General features: G+C 40.1%; 1 protein-coding gene across 3 annotated transcripts; it reads right to left on the minus strand.

The window, feature by feature from the left end:
* Positions 1-420: 420 nt before the first annotated feature.
* On the minus strand, positions 421-18,392 carry kdr (kinase insert domain receptor (a type III receptor tyrosine kinase)). 3 transcript variants are annotated; one of them, XM_013268105.3, is made up of 30 exons: positions 18,080-18,392; positions 17,066-17,156; positions 14,311-14,513; positions 14,025-14,146; positions 13,672-13,840; positions 13,289-13,428; positions 12,225-12,408; positions 10,836-10,953; positions 10,563-10,726; positions 10,305-10,479; positions 9,152-9,272; positions 8,915-9,026; positions 8,413-8,757; positions 8,162-8,308; positions 7,944-8,075; positions 6,231-6,337; positions 5,686-5,821; positions 4,510-4,614; positions 4,312-4,425; positions 4,031-4,119; positions 3,632-3,794; positions 3,453-3,544; positions 3,221-3,343; positions 2,723-2,834; positions 2,536-2,635; positions 2,342-2,447; positions 2,071-2,213; positions 1,885-1,969; positions 1,305-1,390; positions 421-1,199 (listed from the first exon to the last, which is right to left on the minus strand). In XM_013268105.3, exons 1-30 carry the CDS (start codon positions 18,144-18,146, stop codon positions 983-985), a joined length of 4,068 nt encoding a protein of 1,355 aa, XP_013123559.1. In that variant the 5' UTR covers positions 18,147-18,392; the 3' UTR covers positions 421-982. The 3 variants fall into 3 exon arrangements, with proteins under 3 accessions (XP_013123559.1, XP_005478940.1, XP_005478939.1); XM_005478883.4 differs by having other exon boundaries at positions 13,672-13,837; positions 17,066-17,159; XM_005478882.4 differs by having other exon boundaries at positions 17,066-17,159; positions 18,080-18,391.
* Between the last annotated feature and the right edge of the window lie 4,506 nt (positions 18,393-22,898).

Below are 22,898 nucleotides of genomic sequence, written 5' to 3' on the forward strand. Positions count from 1 at the left end.
TAAAAAATTAGCTATTTAAAAATACATATAACAACCCAGGAAGATGATAACATTCAGAATAAAGTGTGGAATACAACCGTTCCCATTTGCCTGCAAACCTGCTTTAATAATATGCACTTTAAATGTGTTTGTGGCCATATTGGTTCACAGTGACCTTGGTTGTTATTATGGGCACTGAGACCTGAATACACCAAAGAAAATAACCAAGGCAGAAGGGCATTGTTCCGATAGGACACCCACACACATGAACAATAAATGACCAAGGCTGGGAAAACATTGTTTGCTTTGTGCAAGACGCAGAAAGGAAATGACATGTATGACACAAAGAAACAGACACACACACTCACGAATTATCATACTGGGATGAACAATAAGTGATAAGTGGTTTAAAGGAAACAAATAATGACACACGAGAAGAGCTTTCATCTATGATTATTTTTATTTTATGAAACTACTTACATTTAATGCCATTTTACTAATGTTTTTCAATAAAATAATGCAAGTAATATGAATAAAGAAACTGTACAAATAATACTCTAAAAATATTGATATCAGAGAACTGCCTCCTTATCAGCCATTCAATGTGCCACCAATAAAAAAGGATAAAAGAGTGAAAGAAAATATTTGCTGGTTCAATTATCTGAAAATTCCAGATGCCATTTCCTGTAGTAAAGGAAGTGGGTGGATTGTGCCTCAGGAAGTAGGCATTCCTTCACATTTGGGCACCTTAGACATTTTTTTTTTTTTTACTCGCTGAGTAAACACGATAGCATTTCTCCGGCTGTCCAAAGAGAGCTGCACTTACAAACTTATCATACAACCTTCATTTTTCTCTGCTGAATAATTACATTATCGCTTGTGAAAATATCTCAGCGCCACAGTGAACACGTGAAGTTCTATTACTTGTATTGTTCCTTGTGTGAAATACCTGCAGAGAGTAAATGAATACTGTACAGTGAAAAGACTGCGAGGAAAAATGGGGTCAGACTGGTGGCGTGCTGTAGCGGATCTCCGTGTTGAATTTGTCCGGCGTCTTGGGCAGAGGAGGCTTCTTCAGCATTTTGTGCTTCATGATGATTTCCTCGTTGGCATATATTGGGGTGTCTGTGTCGTCAGAGTGGTACCCTGATTGATATCCACTCGTCTGATTGGATGACTCCGAACCCAGAGACTCTTTACTCTTGCACCGCAACAGTTGGCTAAAGAGTCAAAGCAAGACGAGGACACATTTAAAACAGATTCACAGGGTAAAAAATTTATGAAATAAACCACTCAAAGAAAGCCTACAAAGGCTTAGTCCCCACCTTAAGTTGGGTGTGGTTGGTAGATGTTGATTCAGACCCTTCATCTCCGCTGGTGAGAAGTCCATACCACTGTCTGTGTGACCCTCCTGCCAAGGGGACAGCACTTAAAATTAACTTTAGTGGTTGCTGCATGGCGGATTTTTTGTTCATCTGAAAGTTATTGTCCTAGTTCAAAAGATTTTGTGCATTCTTGTATTCTCCAAAATGTCAGTCAGTGGTTTTGCTAAAATGTCACATCCATTCAGTGTCCTCTCTGGCTAACAAATAATCTTTATTTCCCATATCAGTATCAGTATCCTGTTATTTTGACTAAACTCTAAGAAAACCTTTAAACACAAGACAACACAAAAGTTGGACTTGTAAAATCTGTAAAGTCCAGTAAAACTGGAAATGCTTCTGAGCGTTTCGACAATTCAACATTTAAAAGGAGAGCTACAACTCAGGACACATAAAATCTTGTTCCTTCTAAAGGTGCTGATTGCTCTTTGTAGACTTTTTGAAGACTTTTTGTACTAAGTAGATAAACTGTGCTCTTGTTTTATCAATGAGGTGGGTGTTAAATGTGTAGTTTTACACTAACCATGACACTGCTGTGCGCCACAGGGATGTCTTCAAATGTCTTCACACTGAGGGGACGACTGCACCTCTCATTCTGTTGGGACAGCCTGTACAAAGAGGATGTGTCAATAAAATCACAACTGAGTGCTCTAGCATTAACAAAATGAGAGAAGCAGCAGGCAGAAGGAGGTAAGAGCATGACGCTGACCCAAGAGATGATGGGTTGTCATAGTTAAGCCGGGCTTCAAGGATTTCACCACTTTGGGGCCTGCTATACGGTCTCCTGGGGTCAGGGGCTGCTTGGCATTCTTCTGCTTCACCTACTGTCAAAGGTATATAGTCCTTCCCATCCTGGAGATACAGAGTACGTTAATGGCTCAAATACACACTGAATTAAATAATTATACATAAACAATTAGAGATATAAACTTTAAAAATCTATTACATAAGCCACATTATAAATCCATTCCTGAACTGACCTGCTGGGCACTAGCCTGTAGCAGGTTTCCCAGGTGTTCAACCAGTTCGGTAAATGTTGGCCTGTCTGTGGGACGATCCAGCCAGCAGTCCAACATGGTTTGGTATCTGTGAATATGGATAATGAGGATCACAATAAGAGCAAATGATTCACGTTAAATTTCTGTAAATCATTCAACCGTCACTGTCTACTTACATCTCAGTGGTGGCATATTCGGGTGGTCTCATCCTGGTACCTTCCTTAAGCCTCCTGCAGAATGATTCATCAATGCAAACACCCGGATAAGGAGAAGCCCCTGAAGAAGACATTACAGAAGTTTCATTGCAGATATAAAGTGGTCATTAAGCAGTGTTATGTGATTACTTCTAAACTTAATCCTTACCCAAGGAAAAGATCTCCCAGAGAAGGACGCCAAAGGACCAAACATCACTTTGCGTGGTGTATACGCGGTCAAATATGGTCTCAGGAGCCATCCACTTTAGAGGGAGACGTGCCTGTGGTAACAATAAAACAGTAAATTATTGCTTCTTAGGCTTTATTTGTGTAAATGAGTATCTAGTAAAGTGAATAGCGTTTACTATCCTATTACAGTGGTATCTGTTAACGTGCATGGATATAGTGGATGGCAGGTGAACATGATACAAAGATATCAGACAGGTCAGAGCGCCCATGCTGACCCAGGTCTACCTACAATGGGCACAAGAGCATCAGAAGCCGACTATGGAAGAATGGCAGATAGCTTTGGTGACTTTCACTGTCTTTTCAATCATATGAACACCTAGGTGCACAAGGATCATTTACCTAGGAAGGGCAGCCCAAGCACTATTAGATGTTTCTAATGTAGGGACACACTGGTGGAGTATTGGTTAAGAGAACTCACGTCTCCTTTGCGGACATAGTCCGGGTCTTTGTAGACATCTCTAGCGAGACCAAAGTCACAAATCTTCACCACATTGTTTTCTGAAAGAAGGATGTTTCTGGCTGCCAGATCTCTGTGGATGCACTATAAACCAAACAGAGACATTTACATTCAAAGCATAGAAGAATTAAGTAATATCTCCAATTTCAATGCCGATTTGTGCACCAAAAAATTCAGACACTTGTGATTTCACCTTGCGAGAAGACAGAAACTCCATTCCTTTGGCCACCTGGAAGCTGTAGCTTATCAGGTCTTCCATGGTTAGATGGTCATCATCTGAACTCTCTGTAATAACGAGATTTCACAGGAATAAATATGAAGTCTTAGCAGCATCACAGTAATGACTATCTTATTCTAAGTTGTCTTCAGAACCTTTCTGAATGTCCATGTTGCTGCCTGAAGCCCTGTCTGAAGTGGTAGAACAGACCGCTGTTCCTGTGCAGATGTCCAGCTGGGCAATCTTCCCCAGACCCAGATCCCCTTCTGTCACATCCTCCTCTGCAGACACCCACCTCTGGCTATTTACTCGCTTCCTCTGTTCAGCACAGAATAGTTAAACTAATGAAAAAATCCCAACATTTCATGCAGGAATTGTTTGTATTGCCTGCAATATGGTTCATGTTAGATACAATATGTGGACAGTACAGAACTGCACTACTACATAATGATCGGTCAGTCTATTTGATTGTGTGCAACCATCTGGATTGTGTGTAACAACATCAGAGGACTGACTGTGGTTTCCTGGGTGCATGTGGGTTACACATAATTTACCTTGTAGGGGCTGTACTCTCCGCGCTTGCTCTTAAGGTAGCTGGATAGATTTCCATGTTTACAGTATTCAACAATAACCATCAGCGGTCCTGCAAGCAGAAGGAAGAGCAAGAAGGTTAATTATCAGAGGAAGCATGAACACAAACACATTAAAGGACAACAGATGGCACACTGATGTTGATTTATAAAGATTATAAAGATTCATATTCATATGAAGAAATGTTGCATGTATAGGACATGCTTAGTCAGCTAAAGTAAATAATGCACTTGGTTTGACTGACCCCCAGGTTTTGTGCAGGCTCCCAGCAGGTTGACCACGTTGAGATGATGTCCAATGTGGATGAGAATTTTCAGCTCTGACATTAAGGCACGGTATTCACTTGCTGTGGCTCCCTCTGCACATAGAGATAACATTAGTTCTGCGTGTTTGAAGTTTTTTATTGTGTTTGCTCACTGTGTGTAATAAAAGGAGGACAAACCCTTAAGCATCTTGACTGCAACTGTGGTGCATGTGGTCGCTTTCTCAATGCCAAAAGCGGCTGCTTCTACCACCTGGCCAAATGCCCCTCGTCCCAGTGGTTCACCTTGAAAGTAAAATGTTTGTCATGACAAAATCACTAAAAAAAAAATACTTTTTACTACTTATGATTTTAAAACAACTGATTTTTAACTGAAATATTGCAACTAGTGAGGACAGTGCTAGAAATTTTAAAATGCCAAACTAAGTTGGTAAAAAAAAGCTTTTGGCAGGTATGACTGTTGTTAGCATGCTGAACATGAAGGAGAAGCGTCTTTCAGCTGCTCCCTTATTCACAAAGGGTCACCACAGTAGATAGCTCAGATGCCTTTCGTGACACAACACTAAAGGGACCTTTCACATGTTAGCCAAATGTGTAACCCACAATGCTATAGGGCCATTTATGTTAGCTGAGCTGTTCCCTGATCTTTCTACACTTGTAGGTAAGTGTACAGGTCTCTGAGATACTCCAAATGGGTACAGAATTCTACAGCAAGAGTCTACTGACAATATTACTTACTTAGCTCCCTATTTGCCAATGTATCCAATACAAGATTCTGCTTCTCTCTTTCAAGCTTTCAGTTACTTGGTACCCCGTATCTATCATACGTCCTTCATCCTTACATCCTTGCCCTGTGCTGTCCTGCACTCTGCTTCAGAGTCAATGTGTCTGCTGTGACAATCTCAAGCATCTTATCAGCCATTGTGACAGGAAGTATCAAAAACAAGTGTTTCGAATCACATTACTGAACTTGAACTTGTTGTATTTGGTATATATGGTGCAGGTCTTGATTGACTGGCTTGTTAACATCAGTGTTTACCTAGTATTTTATGAGGGAATGTCATCTGTGAGTATTGTCACTGTGGCCACATCCACATTTTGGTCTATGGGCTTAAAAACAATATTTAGAATCTCACGATTGCCTATTTTTGCCTCTGGTTGACTAGTGATCAAAACACTGATAGACAGACATCGTCGATTCTTTGGTCCTGTTGTTAGCACGGTTCATGTAATGTTTTATAAACTTTATAAACTCTTTATAAACTCTTTTATAAGGTAGACAGTGGTCGGTAGCAGTGCAGATGTTTGTTTTAACAAGTCTTCTCAAAGAGTGTTTGAATGATAATCATGTCTCACCAAGTTTCAGCCTGTCCCGGGGGAATTCCCATTTGCTAGCATCGTAGGTGAGCCTCTCACACTGCTCATCCATTGGCATATCCTCCGAGTCAAGGATCATGGAGAGGTAGCCAGTCTTCAGATCCACTCCATTTGGCTGAAACAGTGACGCAGTGGCAAATTTTAAAGACAAGCAGAGATGTAACATGTAAATTAATGAGCTGCTAGTTCTCTCAGTTATTCCCTTTCACCACAATCAAAGTGTGCAACAGTTTTCCAGTGACTCCAGTGCCCCTTCAATAAAAGGGGCCTACTCAGTGTGGTGGGCCTACGTGACTTAGGGGAGCAGAGAGACTCCCTGTTGTTCCTGGATACAAAAGAGAGCAGCTACCGAGGTCCAGAGCAGTCACTTCCAATCAGCTGTAAATGCCTACAGTGCGTGTCATTGTACTCGTCAGTTTTACCGTGTTTGTAATTTTTTTTAATTGACATCATCCATGTGCGTAACTGGAGGGGAAATCCGAGGAAGGAAAAGTACAGGAAAAAGAGGATGAGGAAGTTCTTACTCTCTTTCTCCCGCGGATGACAAAGACGATCAGCAACCAGAAAAACATAGCGATGACCACTGACCCGATAGGAACAATCAGCTCCACATTAGTCTTCTCTTCTGCACCTTAGATATACACAAAGAATATTTTTAAAATAAGAATTTAAAGGGACATTACATAAAATGTGTAATGGTATCACAGAACAGATTTTACTACATGCATGACAAATTTGAGGCCCGTGTTTGAGGAAAAAACAGTCGCAGTGGAATGTTGGTTATAATTTCAGTGAGGTGCCTTGGCAGCATTTCCTAAAGTTCAGACAGGTTTGTCATTGTTTTTGGCCTGTTCACATGTGTATGTCTGTGTTTAGGTTGGTGAAAGGAGACTGTTGGAATCTGGACTGTAAACAAACTGATATTTTATCTAGTCATAACAAATGGTCAGGAGTCAGAATGAATAACTACTGCCAAAGACAACTTGGAAAAGGTCTATCAGAGCCATTGTAGTGTGTCGCTGCATGCTGTAATGGGCCGTTTCGTTCCACTACTATTGAGCTTGAATTATTTGGGGGGCAGATGGGGTCAGAAAATGGGAAGGTTACACTGAAGGGTTGTTTGCACGGATTTTTTCACACCCCTTTGTGAATATGATGGACATGATGGACAGTCAGATTCCTGATCACAAATTTTTCGTTAGCAGCACACCCCCACAGACACCTGTGCTAGTTTCACTTACTCTCTGGCTATATTATTTGTTGGCCATTTACATCATTATGCTATATTTGTAATAGAAGCTCTCCATTTTTACTGGTTAGGTATTCCTTTTTTAGTGAAAAGCTGGTCAAATGTGTGAGTATTACTTTTTAGTAATATACAAAACTCAAAAAATGTTAGTAAAGTGACATCCAATTGCTTGCCTCCCCCCACCCTCACACACAAGGCTTTTGTTGTTAGAAGGTCTGTCCCTCTATCCCCACTTTTAACAGAGCTGGCGCCTGTAAGAATTGTGAGCTACTGTAACTGGGTGCACATTCTGCTGGCGGGGACACGGTCACGTAGGCTCTGCGTCTAGTCAGTTCATTTGTTTGTTTTTCGCTGTGTCCCTGTGTTTGGTACAAGAAGACTGTGGACAAGAGAGCAGAGGCTGGAGCTCAGGCAGGGCTGGCCTTTCCCTTTGTCCTGCCGTCTCTTAATTGTTTTAGATTTAGATACTCCCAGGAGGATGTGCGTTAACTGGGGTAGCTTCCTGTCATGAGGAAGCAAGGCTATTTTTATTTAGATCTTTGACATATAAAAAGAAAAACTCTATGTGCGATGTGAATTTGTGAAACCTTGAAGCCAGATATAACCATACAGTCTTTTTACTATTGGTGGAATTGCCAAAGGGTTTAGGCCAAAACCTTCCACACAGACAATAAGATATTCCTGATTTTAAGCTGAGGATGTATTACAAACAACACAAGACACCCGGGACAGGCCCAAGAGCCCAGAAGGTCAGAGAGGCCCTGAGCTAATGACAATGACATGCAGCATGCAGAGAAACTGCAAGAAATAACCCCAAAGATATTAAAAAACATCTGCAGATGGAAAAAAAACAAGACACAACACAAACCCCAATGAGAGAAAAAAAGCACTTTAAAAAGCATCTGGAAGAAGCAGACATTAGTTACAATAAAAGACGTTCCATGAAATGTAGTACTTGCTATTTGGCATGATCTTATTATTGACTGACCTTCAGTACTCAAAGAGGCCTGTGCCGTGTCACACCCAAGGCTGTTACATACAGTGCAGGTGTACAGACCACTGTCCTCCTTCGTCACACGCTGAATTGTCAGACTACGGTTCTGCTGATTCAGAGTAACACCTGAAAGGCAACCAAATGTTTTGTTTTGCAGCTCTCGTAACTCATGAAGTGAATCAGTTTTCGGTGAAATGCTGCGCATGTCTCACCTGAGCTCTCCACAACAGTGTGGTTGTTTTTGGTCCAGGCAACAGTTGGGTTTGGCGTCCCAGCAGCCATACAGTGGAGAGTGACTGTCGAACTTACTCTAACCTTTTGGTCAGTGAAGTTATTAAGGATCCTTGGAGCCTCAAGGTCTAAAAATCAGATTTATAAAGATTATTTTGAAACAAATGTATGATTCACTTAACAAACCCTGACCTATTCCTTAGAAAAAGAAAATGCTGTGAGTACATCTCACCTCTGAGAGAAACACTGTGTAGAAGGCAGGTTTTCTCCCCAGTGATGATGTTTACCACCTGACAGGCGTACAGGCCCTCATCCTGATGGGACGCATTGCGCAGTGACAGCTCCAGAGTCACATTGGTGACAGGCTGGGGGGTCAGGACAGCATGCGACAGTGGAGTAGGCTGCAGAGTCAGTGAGCGACAAGGCTGCGCCAATGTTCCCTGCTCTGACTTGGAAACGTTGGTCACACGAAACCAGGTGAGGTTGCCGTAGATCAGTGAGTCTGCCTTACACCGCAAAATGACATGATCCTCCTCCAAAGGCCTGTTAGAGGGAGACATAGTCACCTCAAGGCCACCTAGGGATGGAGACACATGGGTAAAGAATGAGTAAAGATATAAGAAGAAGAAGAATACTGAAAAGGCTGTTTATAATGATGACAGAAGCCACACCAGCAGACACAAAACAATTACAACTAGATGCTTTTTAAGAGAGAAAAAAAGGATGGGACTTACGTGTTACATGGAAAAAGATGACACGTGAATCCTTGCCTACTTTGTTCGCAGCCGTGCATCTGTAGAGGGCGTGAGCCTCAGCTTTCTGAATCTTTAAAGAGCTCGTGATTTTCTAGAGAAATACATTTCATCTGTTAGTAACTATTATTTAGCTTTAAATAAACTCTAAATACTGTATCGTTCAGATATTCTTGGAGCAAAAGGGAAAATATGGTGTAATCACAGACTTTTTGTTACCTTTTGAGCTTGATCAGTGTCAGTTCTAATTGGTTGTACGTGGTTGTGACCAGTTCTGTTGCTGACATCTCTCCAATTTGTGCACTCCTTCAGCTGTGATTCAGACCTAACAAGTCTTGACCTGATGGACAAAAGTGAACAGAAGAATCATAAAACACAAATATCCAGCTCTGATCTTTTTTTTTATTTTTATTAACTGCAAAAACACCAGCTGTTCAAACAGCTGCACTGCAGTTTCCTCTTTCAGTCTGATACACCAAATTAGCACTGACAAATGGTACACAAAAAGAAGATGAAAAGAAGCTGGCAGGTCTTTCAGAATTATGGCTAAGTAGTTGTTTTCCACTTTTTTTTCTATTTACCAATCCTGACTAGTTTAATTTTTTTCTCTCATTCTCATTTTTAACCGCTAATACACCCAAATACAGCGAGAAACACCATAAAATTTAGTAAACAGGGAAAGAAAGTATAAAAGAAGAGGTTTAGCTTTAGCAGGAAGAACCTTTTTTTTAAAAAAAGAACATGACAGGAACAACAGGAAACGTAGTGCAGGACAGAGGAAGTGCTCAGATGTGTAGACAGATGATAAGGAATCTGCTGCTGGTGTTGTCTGGTCCCTCACACACACACACACACACACACCATCCTCCTTTCTATCAACGCTGTGAAATCACAACAGGAGTCTTTCATGAGGTTGTTGTGTAACCGGCTGAACATTGCATCGGCAGAGCTGCTATCTTAAACAGCTGATCGAGTGAGCACAAACATTAGGTCAGTACAAGTCGTCCAAAATTAGTGAGCACATTCTAAGTCTGAATAACTGACGTGGTTCTAAAAATGGACATTGTGAAGCGACTGAATCACATCCGCTGATTTGCATCGGGTCACAGTGTGCTCTCATTGTCTCCTCTCTTGTTTTGGTCAACATCACGAAAGCAGCTACTCCTCTTCTAAATCAACAACCTGTTGACAATGAGTGACTCAAAGTCATGTGACTACTCCATGCATACGCAAAAGAAAGCCCCGAACCGAATGTATCTTTCTGCCCTGAACCTGTCTAACTGTGACACATGAAAAAGTTCAACTGTGTTCAAAGTCCCAACTTTAACGTTTATGTGTGAAAACAGCCTCTTTGTTTCTCTTTTACACTCACACTGAAGAGTTGACTTGCATGAAAGCCTCTGGGCAGTCCTCTTTGGACATCCACTCCCACTGGATGTGTGTAGGTATGGGAAATCCACGAGCGGTGCAGCTCAGAGTCGTGCTGCTGCCGTACAGGTACACATCAGTGTCCGCTGCCATCTCCTTCTCTATGATACAAGGAGGAACTGCAAAGGAAGAAGTAGAGTCATATCCACAACAGGCAGCTGAAAATGAATGCAAAAGGGAAAGAAGAGGGAAAAAAACACACCATTGACCAGCAGCTGGAAAGAGCGCCTCTGTTCCTCTTTTGTAATTTTATTGGTCAGGATAACTGTGTAAATGCCAGCGTCTGTTTCTTTAACTTCGCGTATGACGAGGGCATCACTCTTCTGTTTTATTCTGTAGTCATTCAATGGGAGGTCATTTTTAAACCTGGGAACACAAAGTAAGAATAAAGTTACAAAATCCATCCAATTCTGAAACTGTAGCTTTAATGCATGGAAAACTGCTATGCATAAAGCAAACACTGCTGTGAACACACCATTTAATGATGGGTTCAGGGTAAGCTGAGTACTTCACGGGGATGTATGTAGATGGTTCTCCCACATTTACCTCCCACACCTTTGTCCAGGGCTCTTCCATATCAATAAAAGGTTTTTCTGGAAATACAAAAAATCACAAAAATAGAGAAAAGATAAATTTTTTAAATTACTTTCTTACAAGTATTATTTTGGCTTCAAATGTAGCAAAAACCCAAAAACTATCTGAGACCATACAAACCATACGAAATGATTCATTTGATTCTATGATTTTGCAATTGTTTCTAGGAAAATCTATCTCAAACTTCATGTGTAATTTTTTCCTGATGCTGAACAAACGTAATTTTAGGAAAGGGAAGTTAGAGATTTTCAATTTAGACCGTTTCCAAATCCTTGAAAGTGGTATTAAAATTTATTAGATGGCTTAAAAGCATAACTGATTGCAATAATAGGAATAAGAACAAGTATTATTATTACTAATAATAATATTACAATTCAACTGCATCGGTGTGATTCTTAAAATTAATTGTCCAGTATCACTGTTATCAAGATAAATGCACAAATAATAAACAGCATGTTGTGAGAGATTAAATTTGTGCAAAAAAGATGAGAAAATGAAAGGAAAAGTATAAAAACACTGAGAAAAGAACACAAACAAGTTTATAAAGATGAAAAATACTATTAATGTTAAAAAATATTAGCAGAAATTCAGGGGTTTCAAAGAGGGTTGGATTAGGTTTTTAATTATTAGGATCTGTTTGATGTCACTGAGGAGAGACATCTCAGACACATCTCTCTAAGCACAAAGCCCCACCCACCTGCTGCTCAAACCTTGTGTTTGCAAAGGGCTGTCAATCAAACAAAAAGTTGGTTTAAAGATAGAGGAGCTAAAACAACTTGTCTATAAGGAATACAATTTAGGTTCCTAATCCAAAGTACTACAGTCAACACAATCTCAGTAACAACTGTAGTTCCTCAGGAAACCAATGATGTTAAATTCCCATGAATAACTTAAGGTTAAGTTTTACCAAGTAGGAACAGAAAGCATCCTAACTGGAAACATCACAAACTAGTAAAGGCTGAACTTGGCTCAACCAGAAGGCTCTGCAACAACAATCCAGAAGCATCTTTGATATTGCTGAAGTGTTATGTCTGCATACTGTGGGATAATTTTTTCTAATGCACAAAATGCCAGTAATCAAATAACATAAACTAAATAATTTGTTTCAGTTAAAACCTACTCTGAATATTTAACACAGTACAATCCTCAGCTGTCTTCGAGCTTAACAACTACATACATATCTTTTGTGAATGCTGGATTATTGCTTGACTTGGAACTTTTGGAAAGTTTTCAGCCAACATAACAGGTGTTGTGTTTTCAGAGCACCCACCATAAACTGTAAGAAATGCCGAAGCGCTTTTCTCCATCTGCCCACTCGAAGCAGAGCAGATGAATTCTCCTCCGTGAGCTACCGTCACATTGTCCACGATCAGCGTGTTGGACAGCTCCAGAGAGTTCCACAGTTTCTTCTTGTGGGGAATTGTGTGGGGCGGCCTCGAACCATTGACCGAAGTCTGACAGAGGGAAGACATAATGTATAAACACACAGTTTTTAAACAGACTCATGTGACACTCACAATGGCTGTGATAACAGAATGTGGGAGATTTTTTTTTTCTTGTTTTACAGAAATTAAAGATCAAGTGTTGCCTCAGTCCAGACAGCTTATTGTTCTTAGTAATGTAAGTAGCCAGAACATCAAAAACACATCTGGTCACCTTTGCACTTTGGTGGTACAAGATAAAGGCTGATGGATTCCTGAAAGCAGGAAGTAATGAATTTGTGCAAGGACAGCAGGAAGAGAGATACAGCACTTCTGGTATCTCAGTCTCTTCTCATCAGTAAGTCAAACAGGCCAACCTAAACGTGGACTGTTACGCTTTTCCTTATTTTCAGTCATGTTTATACTGTTACAATCTAGGATGCACAAATTTTATGTTCCAAATAGTTCCAATTAATGTTCCAAATAAGCTCCAAATAATGAGATCAGTGTATATACAAAAAAAAATCCTGTGAGCCAAAAGTTCAGGCTTCAGACTGCTATAAACAATCAATTTCAGACCATTTTTCTACTCTTTAGATCTTTACGATGCCTCTGAGAGCAGATATCCTCTAATAATTGTGATACTGTCATCTTAGGCCGACTATTTAAAGTTTTTTGTTTCTCAGGGGGATCCAACACTATGAAAGTTTAAAACGTGTCTCTTTTTTCAGACAATGGATAAACTGAGGGGCTTCACCGGTGCTCATAATTATTTTTCTGTAATTTGTATTTGTAAATAATCCACAGCTACTACTTTCTGGACATGAGCAATATAACTTTTCTTTAAGACTGTTAAATAAATTCATTAAAGGTATACAAAGATAATGAGAACAGAAGAGTGTGGGGTACTGACCAGAGCCCCACCAGAGTGCGTCCAGTTGAATTCGATGCCCACGTTCAGCTCTGTGAATGCAGTGCATCTGAGCATGAGCTGCTCCCCCACAGACAGCCTTACATTGTTGGGGGTCAGGGTGAGGTCATGAATCTTGTATCCTGCGGAAAAAGGAGGGAAGATAGTAAATCGACACACTATTGTTCTCCTGAGACTACAGACTCTCTCTGCACCAACACTCTGAGCAACAGAGTGTTGGTGCAGAGAGTCTTTCACCTTACAAAGTCAAAATTAGAATTCCCAGTAGGTTTCGGTGTTATTCAGCTCCAAAAAGTCACATATAGGTGTTTTACAGCCATAGCACTGACAACTGATAATTTCTCTTTGTATCTTTTCCATCTTACCAACAACAGCCACAATGTAGAGCGGGGACTTAAATGTCTCGTTTCCAATACGAGTTTGGCAGGACACAACACCAGCGTAGCTGATCAAATGAGTGGGAACAGTGAAGCCCGTCCTGGCATCCCACACAGAGTCCTTCCCATCCGGATGAAACTCCTTTACTGGATACTTCTGACAAACACACAAATTTCATGATTCCAAACAGAAAGGTTCAAAGAATTTCACACCATTTGCTTTACACATGAGCACGGCGTGTAAATAAAACACCACATCTGGTAAACATAACTGTTTACCAACCTACATCTCGTAAAACTGCTTTACTGACAAGAAGCAAAGATCAGAAACAGCTTCTTACGATGTTTAGCGTGACATTGAGATTCTCCACCGAGCCCCGGCATGGTATTACCACTCGCTCCCCTTCACGGATAAACACCACCTCATATTCCTTTTCAGATGGCACAAATGGCACCTTATAATCTAAAAATTAAAGCACAAATCACAATAGTAGATGTGTCTCAGTGTGTGAAGTTGATAAATCCCATATTTTCCTTTATATAAATGGATGCGTAAAAAAACCACAGTGCAATAAATGTAAAAAAACCAACAACAAAAAACAAGAATAAATTAAAAAAGAGTTATACCTTGAACAAACACATAAACCGCTGCTGAGGTTTTACCATCTTCGGCTTTCAGGCCTATGTAGAAACACTGATACTGTCCAGTTTCATTGACAGTTGAATTGGTGATCGTGAGCCTTTTGCAGAACAGTCCTGATCCGCTGCAGTCACTGATAGAGTAACGAGTGCTTATAGCAGGTGTGGTCCACCTCAAATTCTGCCGACCTCTGCAGGAGAAGAAACAAGAGAATTATACTGCACATGCTACATGACTGAGTCGGTGAATTTAGCCAGTGATGGGGAGCAGTAAACAACATTTCTCTAATCTAGTAGTTTATCTGCATTTTGTGGTAGTTTTCCATTTAGCAAAATTTTTATTTACATTTTGACTCAAGTAGTCAACTACTAACACTACATTAAATTTTAGGCATAAAAGCAAAGAAAGTACAGTATATTAAATTATAGTATTCAATATTTACTAATTACTATTATTGTTCCAGTGTTGTAATATCCGCCTATGAAAAGTTCCATTTTGTCTTCTTTATGAGTTTGACTGCTGTGGCTTCCCAGCATGAATTACATGTAAAAGATGGACTTGTCCCACTTTTTAGTCACTCACTGGTTGGTTGTTCTGTTCTTGAAACTTCATGCTGAACATTTTTACTGTTAATTGTCTTTTTCTTTCTTTCTTTTTTTTAACCAGACGTGTAGGGCTCCAACTCATGCCTGTTCATTGTCCTCCTGGTCGCTAAAGACTACAACGATTTACAATTAGCTGTATTTAATAAGACTTTAGACTACGAATTGACCACAGATTCATCAGGAAAGTTTTTACTAGGGGGATAGATCAAGTGAGCAGACTGTAATTTTCCATGGTTATTTTTGCAACTAATGTAGCTGCCCCCTGCTGACCATCAGAGAGAATGCAAGTTTAAGACACGTTCACATTAGCTTCATATCTAAGAATCTACATCTGCGTCCGTTTTATATCCACAGTCTATGACTAAAAGTAAAGTGGAATTTAAAGGGCTATGTTGAGGATTGCAGAGAAAGTTTGCTCTACAATCAAAAGTGAAACGGAGGTGTTCATGTAGGCATGAAGCTAATAAATTTTGAGTCATAGTTACTTTTACTGAAACACAGGAAGAAGAGATGACTTCATGAACAACTCTGAAACTACACACTTATTTTCAGAGCTATGACAATAGAAAAAGCTGAATGTTTACACTGGAAGAACGCTAGTTACTGCATTAGCAAAATTAGTAAACTATACATTTTACAAGGAGCTGGTGGTGGACTTCAGAAGGAGTCAGCACAGAGACTACAAGCCCATTTTCATCAATGGAGCTCCAGTGGAGAGGGTGCAGTCCTTCAAATATCTTGGTGTCCACATCTCCTCAGACCTGACATGGGCTGCCCACATTCAGGTCCAGACCAAGAAGGCTAGGCAGCGCCTGTATCACCTCCGACAACTAAGGAAGTTCAGGGTCTCTCCAAAGATCCTCAGGATCTTCTATACAGGCGCTGTGGAGAGTATCCTCACACAGAACATGACAGCGTGGTTCGGGAACAGCTGTGTGAAGGACCAAAAAGCTCTCCAGAGAGTGATCCGTACAGCAGAACGCTGCTGCAGGATTGCTCTCCCCCCACTTCAGGACACCTACACCAGGAGATGCCAGACTAGAGCAACGCAGATACTGAAGGACCCGTCCCACCCTGGCAACAAACTGTTCCAACTTCTACAATCTGGTAGAAGGTTCCGCATCATCCGGGCAAGGACAGAGAGACTCAAGAAGAGCTTCTATCCTCAAGCCATCCAGACCCTAAACCAACACACACACATCCTAATAACTTGTGTTTATGTACAGTTGTTGGAACTGATGATCTTGGAAACTGCAGATTTTTAGAAATGACTCCAAGATACCTTCCAAACTTGTGTAAATGTACACTTCTCCATCTTAAATCCAAAGTTCCTTGGGCTTTCCCATTGGTCCGAGTTTTGGTCAGTCCAATGAGTGTTGTCAAATAAATCTCTTTTATGCTAGCCTAGCGAAACTACCAGTTGTAGTCAATCATGATTACAAGTTAATAGGCCTTGGACATGTAAAGTTAAAAGACATTGTAGAACCTTCGGAACCTCTTATTAAAAGATTTAACTCAACGTATATATTTGAGCATGCATGTTTTTACTTTTGACTGTGTGGATCAAAGAAAAGACTAAATAAATTGAAAAATTGTGCACCTTATCTTTGTTTTGTTTTAATCATTAAAAATGAATGCTGTGTAATCATTAATAGCCAAAACTTAGCATGACATTCATCTCCAGGATGAAACTCCTGGCCACATCTGTATATGTCTAATCCTTACCTTACCTTAATTGTAATATTAAGCCTAAAACCAGGTCTTTTTTCAAGCCTGCCAGTGAACAGCTGCCAAAGAATACCAGCACCAAAAATTCCTAACTTTTAAAAAATGTTATCAAATGGCCATGTTTTTACTTAAATCCTATTCATTTATTGACTTGGTCTTCCTGTAAAATACAGTTACTCCTGTCAGATGTTCATGTTGTTTATATGAGGAGTTCTTGAGAACCCACACTGCACAGGCACCTTTTGAACAGAGACAATGACACGCATACATTTGCTGCATGTGATGAGGGCATGAATAAGTTCTAGGGTAGTTTTGCTGTTTGGCAAATCTTTCGGTGTGAAGTAAAAAGTTTGTTAAACCAGTTTCCCCAACACTAGCTTCTGTAAGGTGTATGCATAGTCTTACATACCTGCATGTTAGTTCAAGGCTGTCAGATTTGTTCATCCTATGGATGCCATAGATATTTAGTGTCGGTGGATCAGATATAAACCGCAGTTCCGCTGCTGGAGAGATTAACAGTACAAATCAGTCACAGCAACGACTAACTTTTAACACAGTCGGGGTGATGACATCAGTCTCTACAAACAATGATTAAATGAAGGTTTCAGAGATCATGGCCCTACTGTTTTAAACAAATGCACATAAGATTAAGATTAAATCAAAAGGCACAAGGTAAAAACTGAAAGTAGAGCACAGGAAAAAACAGTCTCCATTATAAGATGTGCTTTGTATCTGAGTCTCTGGCTACATAGGGCCCTTTTTCCATTGCTGCAGCAAATGGCGGAGCTGTGTGAAAACAGGAAGCAGGAGAAGATGGGCCGGGTCAGGCTCAATAGTCTAGCACAGTGTGCCTTAGGTGGGGTTCCTGTTTCTGAGGATACAGCCTGCCCACCACCTCCCTGTGAGGCCCTAAAGGACATAATGCATTGTATGGAAAAAAACAAAAAAAACAAAAAAGAAAAAACTAAGTGTTGAGCTGAGCTGATGAAGTGGGCCTTAATGATCTCAGAAGAAAAAAAAGTTTAAACTGTTGAACAACGTAGCACATCAGCAGAAACTAGTTACTTTTTACGTTTACATTTTACAACATAAAAACAAGTCATCAGGCCACAGTTCAAATGTTTTTGCTTAAATGTTTGAAGGTTTATCCTCTAATCCTCAAACTGGACTGCAGTTCTAAAGTGACAGAAAACATTCAGCAAAGACTAAAACTATAGAACAACTGAGGACAAAGTGTTTGAAATGTCTTAGAAAAGCGGCAAAAGCTTTTATAGAACTGCAGGGTGACTTTGAGTTGACAGATTTAAAAAAGAAAAAGAAAAAAAAAGATCAAACTTAGATCATAATCTAATATAATTCATGTTTTTCAGCTTAATTCGCTATTAAGGTAGACGATTAAATGGGGATAATATTATTATCTTACCAGCAAAACAAGTGATTTCCAGAATAATGCCCAGTAGTGGAATGACGGACAGTGTCTGCGCCATCATCCGACAAAAGACAAGGACAAAGTCCTCATCAAAGTCCAATTAATAACGTAACTGTAGAAATAATGATAATCCTACTGCCTCATTACCAATCCATTAAAAAAAGCTGTTTTATATTCCACCCCAGAGAAAGTTTGAAAGTCATGAAAACAGCCTGCAGTGGATGGTGATCAGCAGTGGCTAAAGTGTGACTGTGCGTGTCCCCATGGAGCTGTTGCGGCTGAGGATGGAGAGACGCGCCTCGGCTGAGCAGCCTGCCTGCAGGGGAGGAGTCTCTCTCTCTGACTCTCTGTAAAATTACCAAGGCGAATGCTGCCTGCAATAAACTTCTGGGCTTGTTGCCCAGTTGATGGGAGGACTTACTGAACTTTGAGAGAAACTTGGGAGACTTAAGAACTAGTGACAGCCAGGATGCATAACCCCCTGCTGAGGAGTCGTAAAAATGTTTACACCATAACTTTGACTCCTAGAGTAGTAATAATCATAAAATTTATAAATTTATTAAAAGGAAAATCCCATTACCAAAAGCATTAAGAAAACGTGTGTTCATAAGTTAGGGTTAAGGACCTGTTTTCACTCCTGCATAAAAGTAGAAAGAAGCCCAAGAGTTGCTTATTCTCGCCTCCATGTGACCTAAAGCAACATTAGCATGATAGGTCAGAGAACCAAAGCCATGAGGCCTAATAATAACTAAATTCTTGTTTCCTTGTAGATTCACTATTGCTACAACCCCCTTTATACAAACAGGTTACTATGGTTGAATGAGAATAATTTTATATTTTTTTACGCTTCTTCTAGAACACAGTTAAAACGCGCACACTTCGGGTGAGGCGTACATCTCCCTGCGAACAGACCCTACGCACTTCCATACAATCACACTGCTCCACACTTTTATCCTGCCGGAGTTGCTTTGGGTGATTCTCTGGCTACTTATGCTTAACAGCCACTTTGTTAGGAAAACCCTTTAAACTGTTCCCTAACGCAAATCTTCAATCAGCCAAACACGTGGCAGAAACTTACTGCATGTAGTTTTGGTGCATAACCGGAAAGTCGATTCTTTTCATCTGGGCGCAGTGTTTTCGGTGGGAGGACTGTAAATACAAGAAACAGTGGAAAGTACAATAGGTTTAATTCATGCGCTGAAATCGCTATATTAAAGACGCAGTTGAAAACGTATTCTTCGGCGATTAGAAAAATGTTTAAACATGTCCTTTGTGTGTGCTGCAGCTTGTGAACTTAAAAGAAAGACAATGGATATCGTGGATGTTGGTTAAATATGATTTTAATGTCATTTCTATACGAAGTCCCCCTCTTTACAAATACAGTATGGTGTTGTCTAACTGTGTAACAAAAGACTGCATTGATTATCATGAATTTGAAGATGCATTAAAAAAAATTCTCGATATTTTATAATCAAATAAAACAATATTAAGATATTCATAGAACAATTAATTAACCGTTTAATTAATTCATGTAATTCTGGAATTAATGTCACCTTAATAACCTGTGAATTTAAAGTATCTCATGATTCCTGAATACAGACATTAAGTAATGTAACAACTGTGTTACAATTTGGGCATTTTAGTCATCATGATTATTCACAAAAAAAGAAAAAAGCTATTTAGGCTTTTTCATGTAAGTTTGCAGTTCCTGGGACAGGCTGAAAATGGAGCAGTAATGGTGAAATGCAGTATGACTGACTAAACCTAACTAATGACTAATGTCCCTCCAATGCTGATCTGGTAGCTTTTTAATACTTGGAAATAAATTACAGCTGTAAAATAATCAAAGTATTAAGCTTTACTAGAGACACAGACTGGGCCTTTTTACAGGGTCAAATATATCTGTGGATCAGGTTCCATTGCCTGCCCAAAGATATCTGTTAAGGTTTGGAAAAAGAAACAGATAATCTGGGACAGTGCCAAAAACATGTCAGGAAAGCAGGGCGCAGCTTATACCAAACCCAAATGACATTTACATTAGGACTGCTGCCTTGAAAAGAGGAAAGGGATAAAGGTAATACCTGGAACTGATTAACATCAGATTGTGTCCCATTTTTGTATTTTTCCAGAACTTCAAACGTGTGATGAATGTAGTGCTTCATCTGATGAGGAGGGAGGAGGCTGTGTTTTGATGCTGGCGTGGATTCAGGAGGGTTGAGGGAGATGATTGAGGGCTGTGTGTTATGCGCTGCATCCACATGTTTCCTGGCCTGGTCACTTCTACTGGGACTCTCTGAATACTAAACTGCCTAGCTGCCTTGTAACCATCATTTCCTGGAGGACAGTCTACACTGAATTCCCTTCTGGAAAAGCTGGAATCAGAAACATTTTTCCATTTTTCTATCTCTGTTTATTTTCTAAATCCAAAGAGAGGTGATTGCTTTGAACTCTGGCCCACTCACAGACAAAGAGAAATGTTTTCATAGTTTAAAGCATTTGAGCAAAGGAGAGGAAAGAATGAGCAGTGTGTGGTTGTGTGGAAGAAAATATTTTACTGTATTTTGCAATTTTCCTGTAAAATTACAATAACATAATAATAATACTTGTTATTATTATTATTATTAGTAGTAGTAGTAGTAGTAGCGACTGCTAATTTGTCCTCCATTAAACTGTTGAACTAAAATCTACAAAAGAGATACATGGATAAAATGTGAGCTTAATGGTATAAGACTGTCAGCTGTTGTCAGCTGTGACTTAATTAGGTACAGCTGTCCAACCATTCGTTCAAGTAAATATCTAATCAATCACATGGAAGCAGCCCATTGTACTCAGACATTTAAACATGTTACAACCTACTGAAGTTCAAACTGAGCATCAGATGTGGCAGAAAGCTGATTTAAGTGATTTTGGTTGTTTGTGAATAAGAGAGGCTGGTCTGTGTATTTCAGAAACTGATGATCTGCTCAGCTTTTCCCAGCAGATCATCAGTTTCTGAAATACACAGGCCAGCTTCCCCAGGACTTACATAGAATGCCCCCCGATATCCACTGAGCAGCAGTTCACTGGAAAAAATGTCTTGCTGATGACAAAGGTCAGGGGAGAATGGTCAGACTGGTTTGAGCAACACAGCAGCTGTTCAAAGCACTCAATGCAAGTATGTAGAAGAGCATCTCCTTATATGAACTTTGAATATGTTGAACTTTGAATCAGATGGACCACAGCAGCAGAAGACCACAATGTGTGGCAGTCCTGTCAGCTAGGACAGGAAATGGGAAACTGAAGGGCTAACAAGGCCTCAAAATCGGACAACAAAAGATGTGAAAAATGTTGCCTGGTTGATTTCTGCTGCCATATTTTGACAGTAGGATCAGAATTTGATCTAAATGCATTTATGGTTCAGGCTGGTTGGAGTGACGTAATGGCATGGCGGATATTTTCATGAAACATTCTGGGCTCCTTAGCACTTACTGAACATCATTTAAACACCATAGCCTTCCTGAGAATTGTTGCTGAACATGTCTGTTACGACCCGGTTTTGCTAGGGGACAGGGAAGGTGGCATAAACGAGACCCTCACGAGGGAGATCAGTTAAGACAAAGTTTTATTTACAGAAAAAAACTCAGAACTGAAAACCGATAGCGACATTTACTACAAACCACAAGGCAAATAACCAATACAAAAATAACTTGCTCATGTACAAGTAGAAATTAAAGCTAGCCTCATGGGCTGTAACATGACTAAACGCTATTCAAACAAATTCCACACCTTAAACAGGGTTTCACAAGCTAGGCTCACAGACTGTGGGGCAAACTGCACATTCAGTTCAAAGCAGCAGCCCCTGAATGAAAGTTCTTCAGCCCTTTTGAAGGCACAGGTGTGCACAATTGGTTGCAGATTGATCTCTCTCCCTGGAGGTGCAAACCACAGGTCTTCAGGCAGCCAATTGTCTGTGTGGATTGTCACATTCGAATTGACATGCAGGAAGGCTAGCACGGGTTCCCAGACAGCCAATCGTCTGTCGGTGTTGTCACGGTTGAATTGGGGGGATTGAATTTGTCACGGTTGAATTTGCTTGAAGGAAGGCTAGCTCACTTCTTCCAAGGCCAGGAGCCATAACAATGTCCATTCCCTTATGATCACAGTGAACTGTCTTAAGATAAGATAAGATAACCTTTATTAGTCCCACACGTGGGAAATTTGTTGATGGCTTCTGATGGCTGGTTCCAGCACAATGTCACAAAAGTCAAATCAAATCAAACTGGTTTCTTAAACATGACAGTGACAGTGTACTGAAACTGCCTCCACAGTCACCAGATCTAACTCCAGTAGCTCTTTGATATGTGTTGAACCAGGAGATTGGCAACATAAATGGGCAGCTGACAAATCTGCAACAACTGTGTGATGCTATCATGTCAGTATGGACCCAGATCTCTAGCACTAGTTGAATCTATGTCAAAAATAGCTAAGGGAGTGCTGAAGGTAAAAGGAGGACCACCTAGTAAGGTGTAACTAATGAATCTATACTTTGAACCTGTACCCTGTGTTCAGGTTTTTGTCTTTCCTGGACGAAAAATTACAATACCCCATATCACAGGTGCATGGCTGCTTCTGTATGGCTGTCACGGTTCTGGGCCATTGACACATTATTTTGAGTTTTGTTCTGGATTTTTTGTTGATTTCTTTGAAAGTATAACATAAATGATGTTCTATTTCCTAAGTATGTTGAGTTGATTATAGTTGATTTCTTGTTTTATGATTTTAGTTCCCCCTTTGTGTCCAGTCTATCTCTGTTTCATCTCTGTCCTGTCATCAG

Source organism: Oreochromis niloticus, linkage group LG23 (genome assembly GCF_001858045.2).
Source record: "Oreochromis niloticus isolate F11D_XX linkage group LG23, O_niloticus_UMD_NMBU, whole genome shotgun sequence".
Lineage (NCBI taxonomy): Eukaryota > Metazoa > Chordata > Actinopteri > Cichliformes > Cichlidae > Oreochromis > Oreochromis niloticus.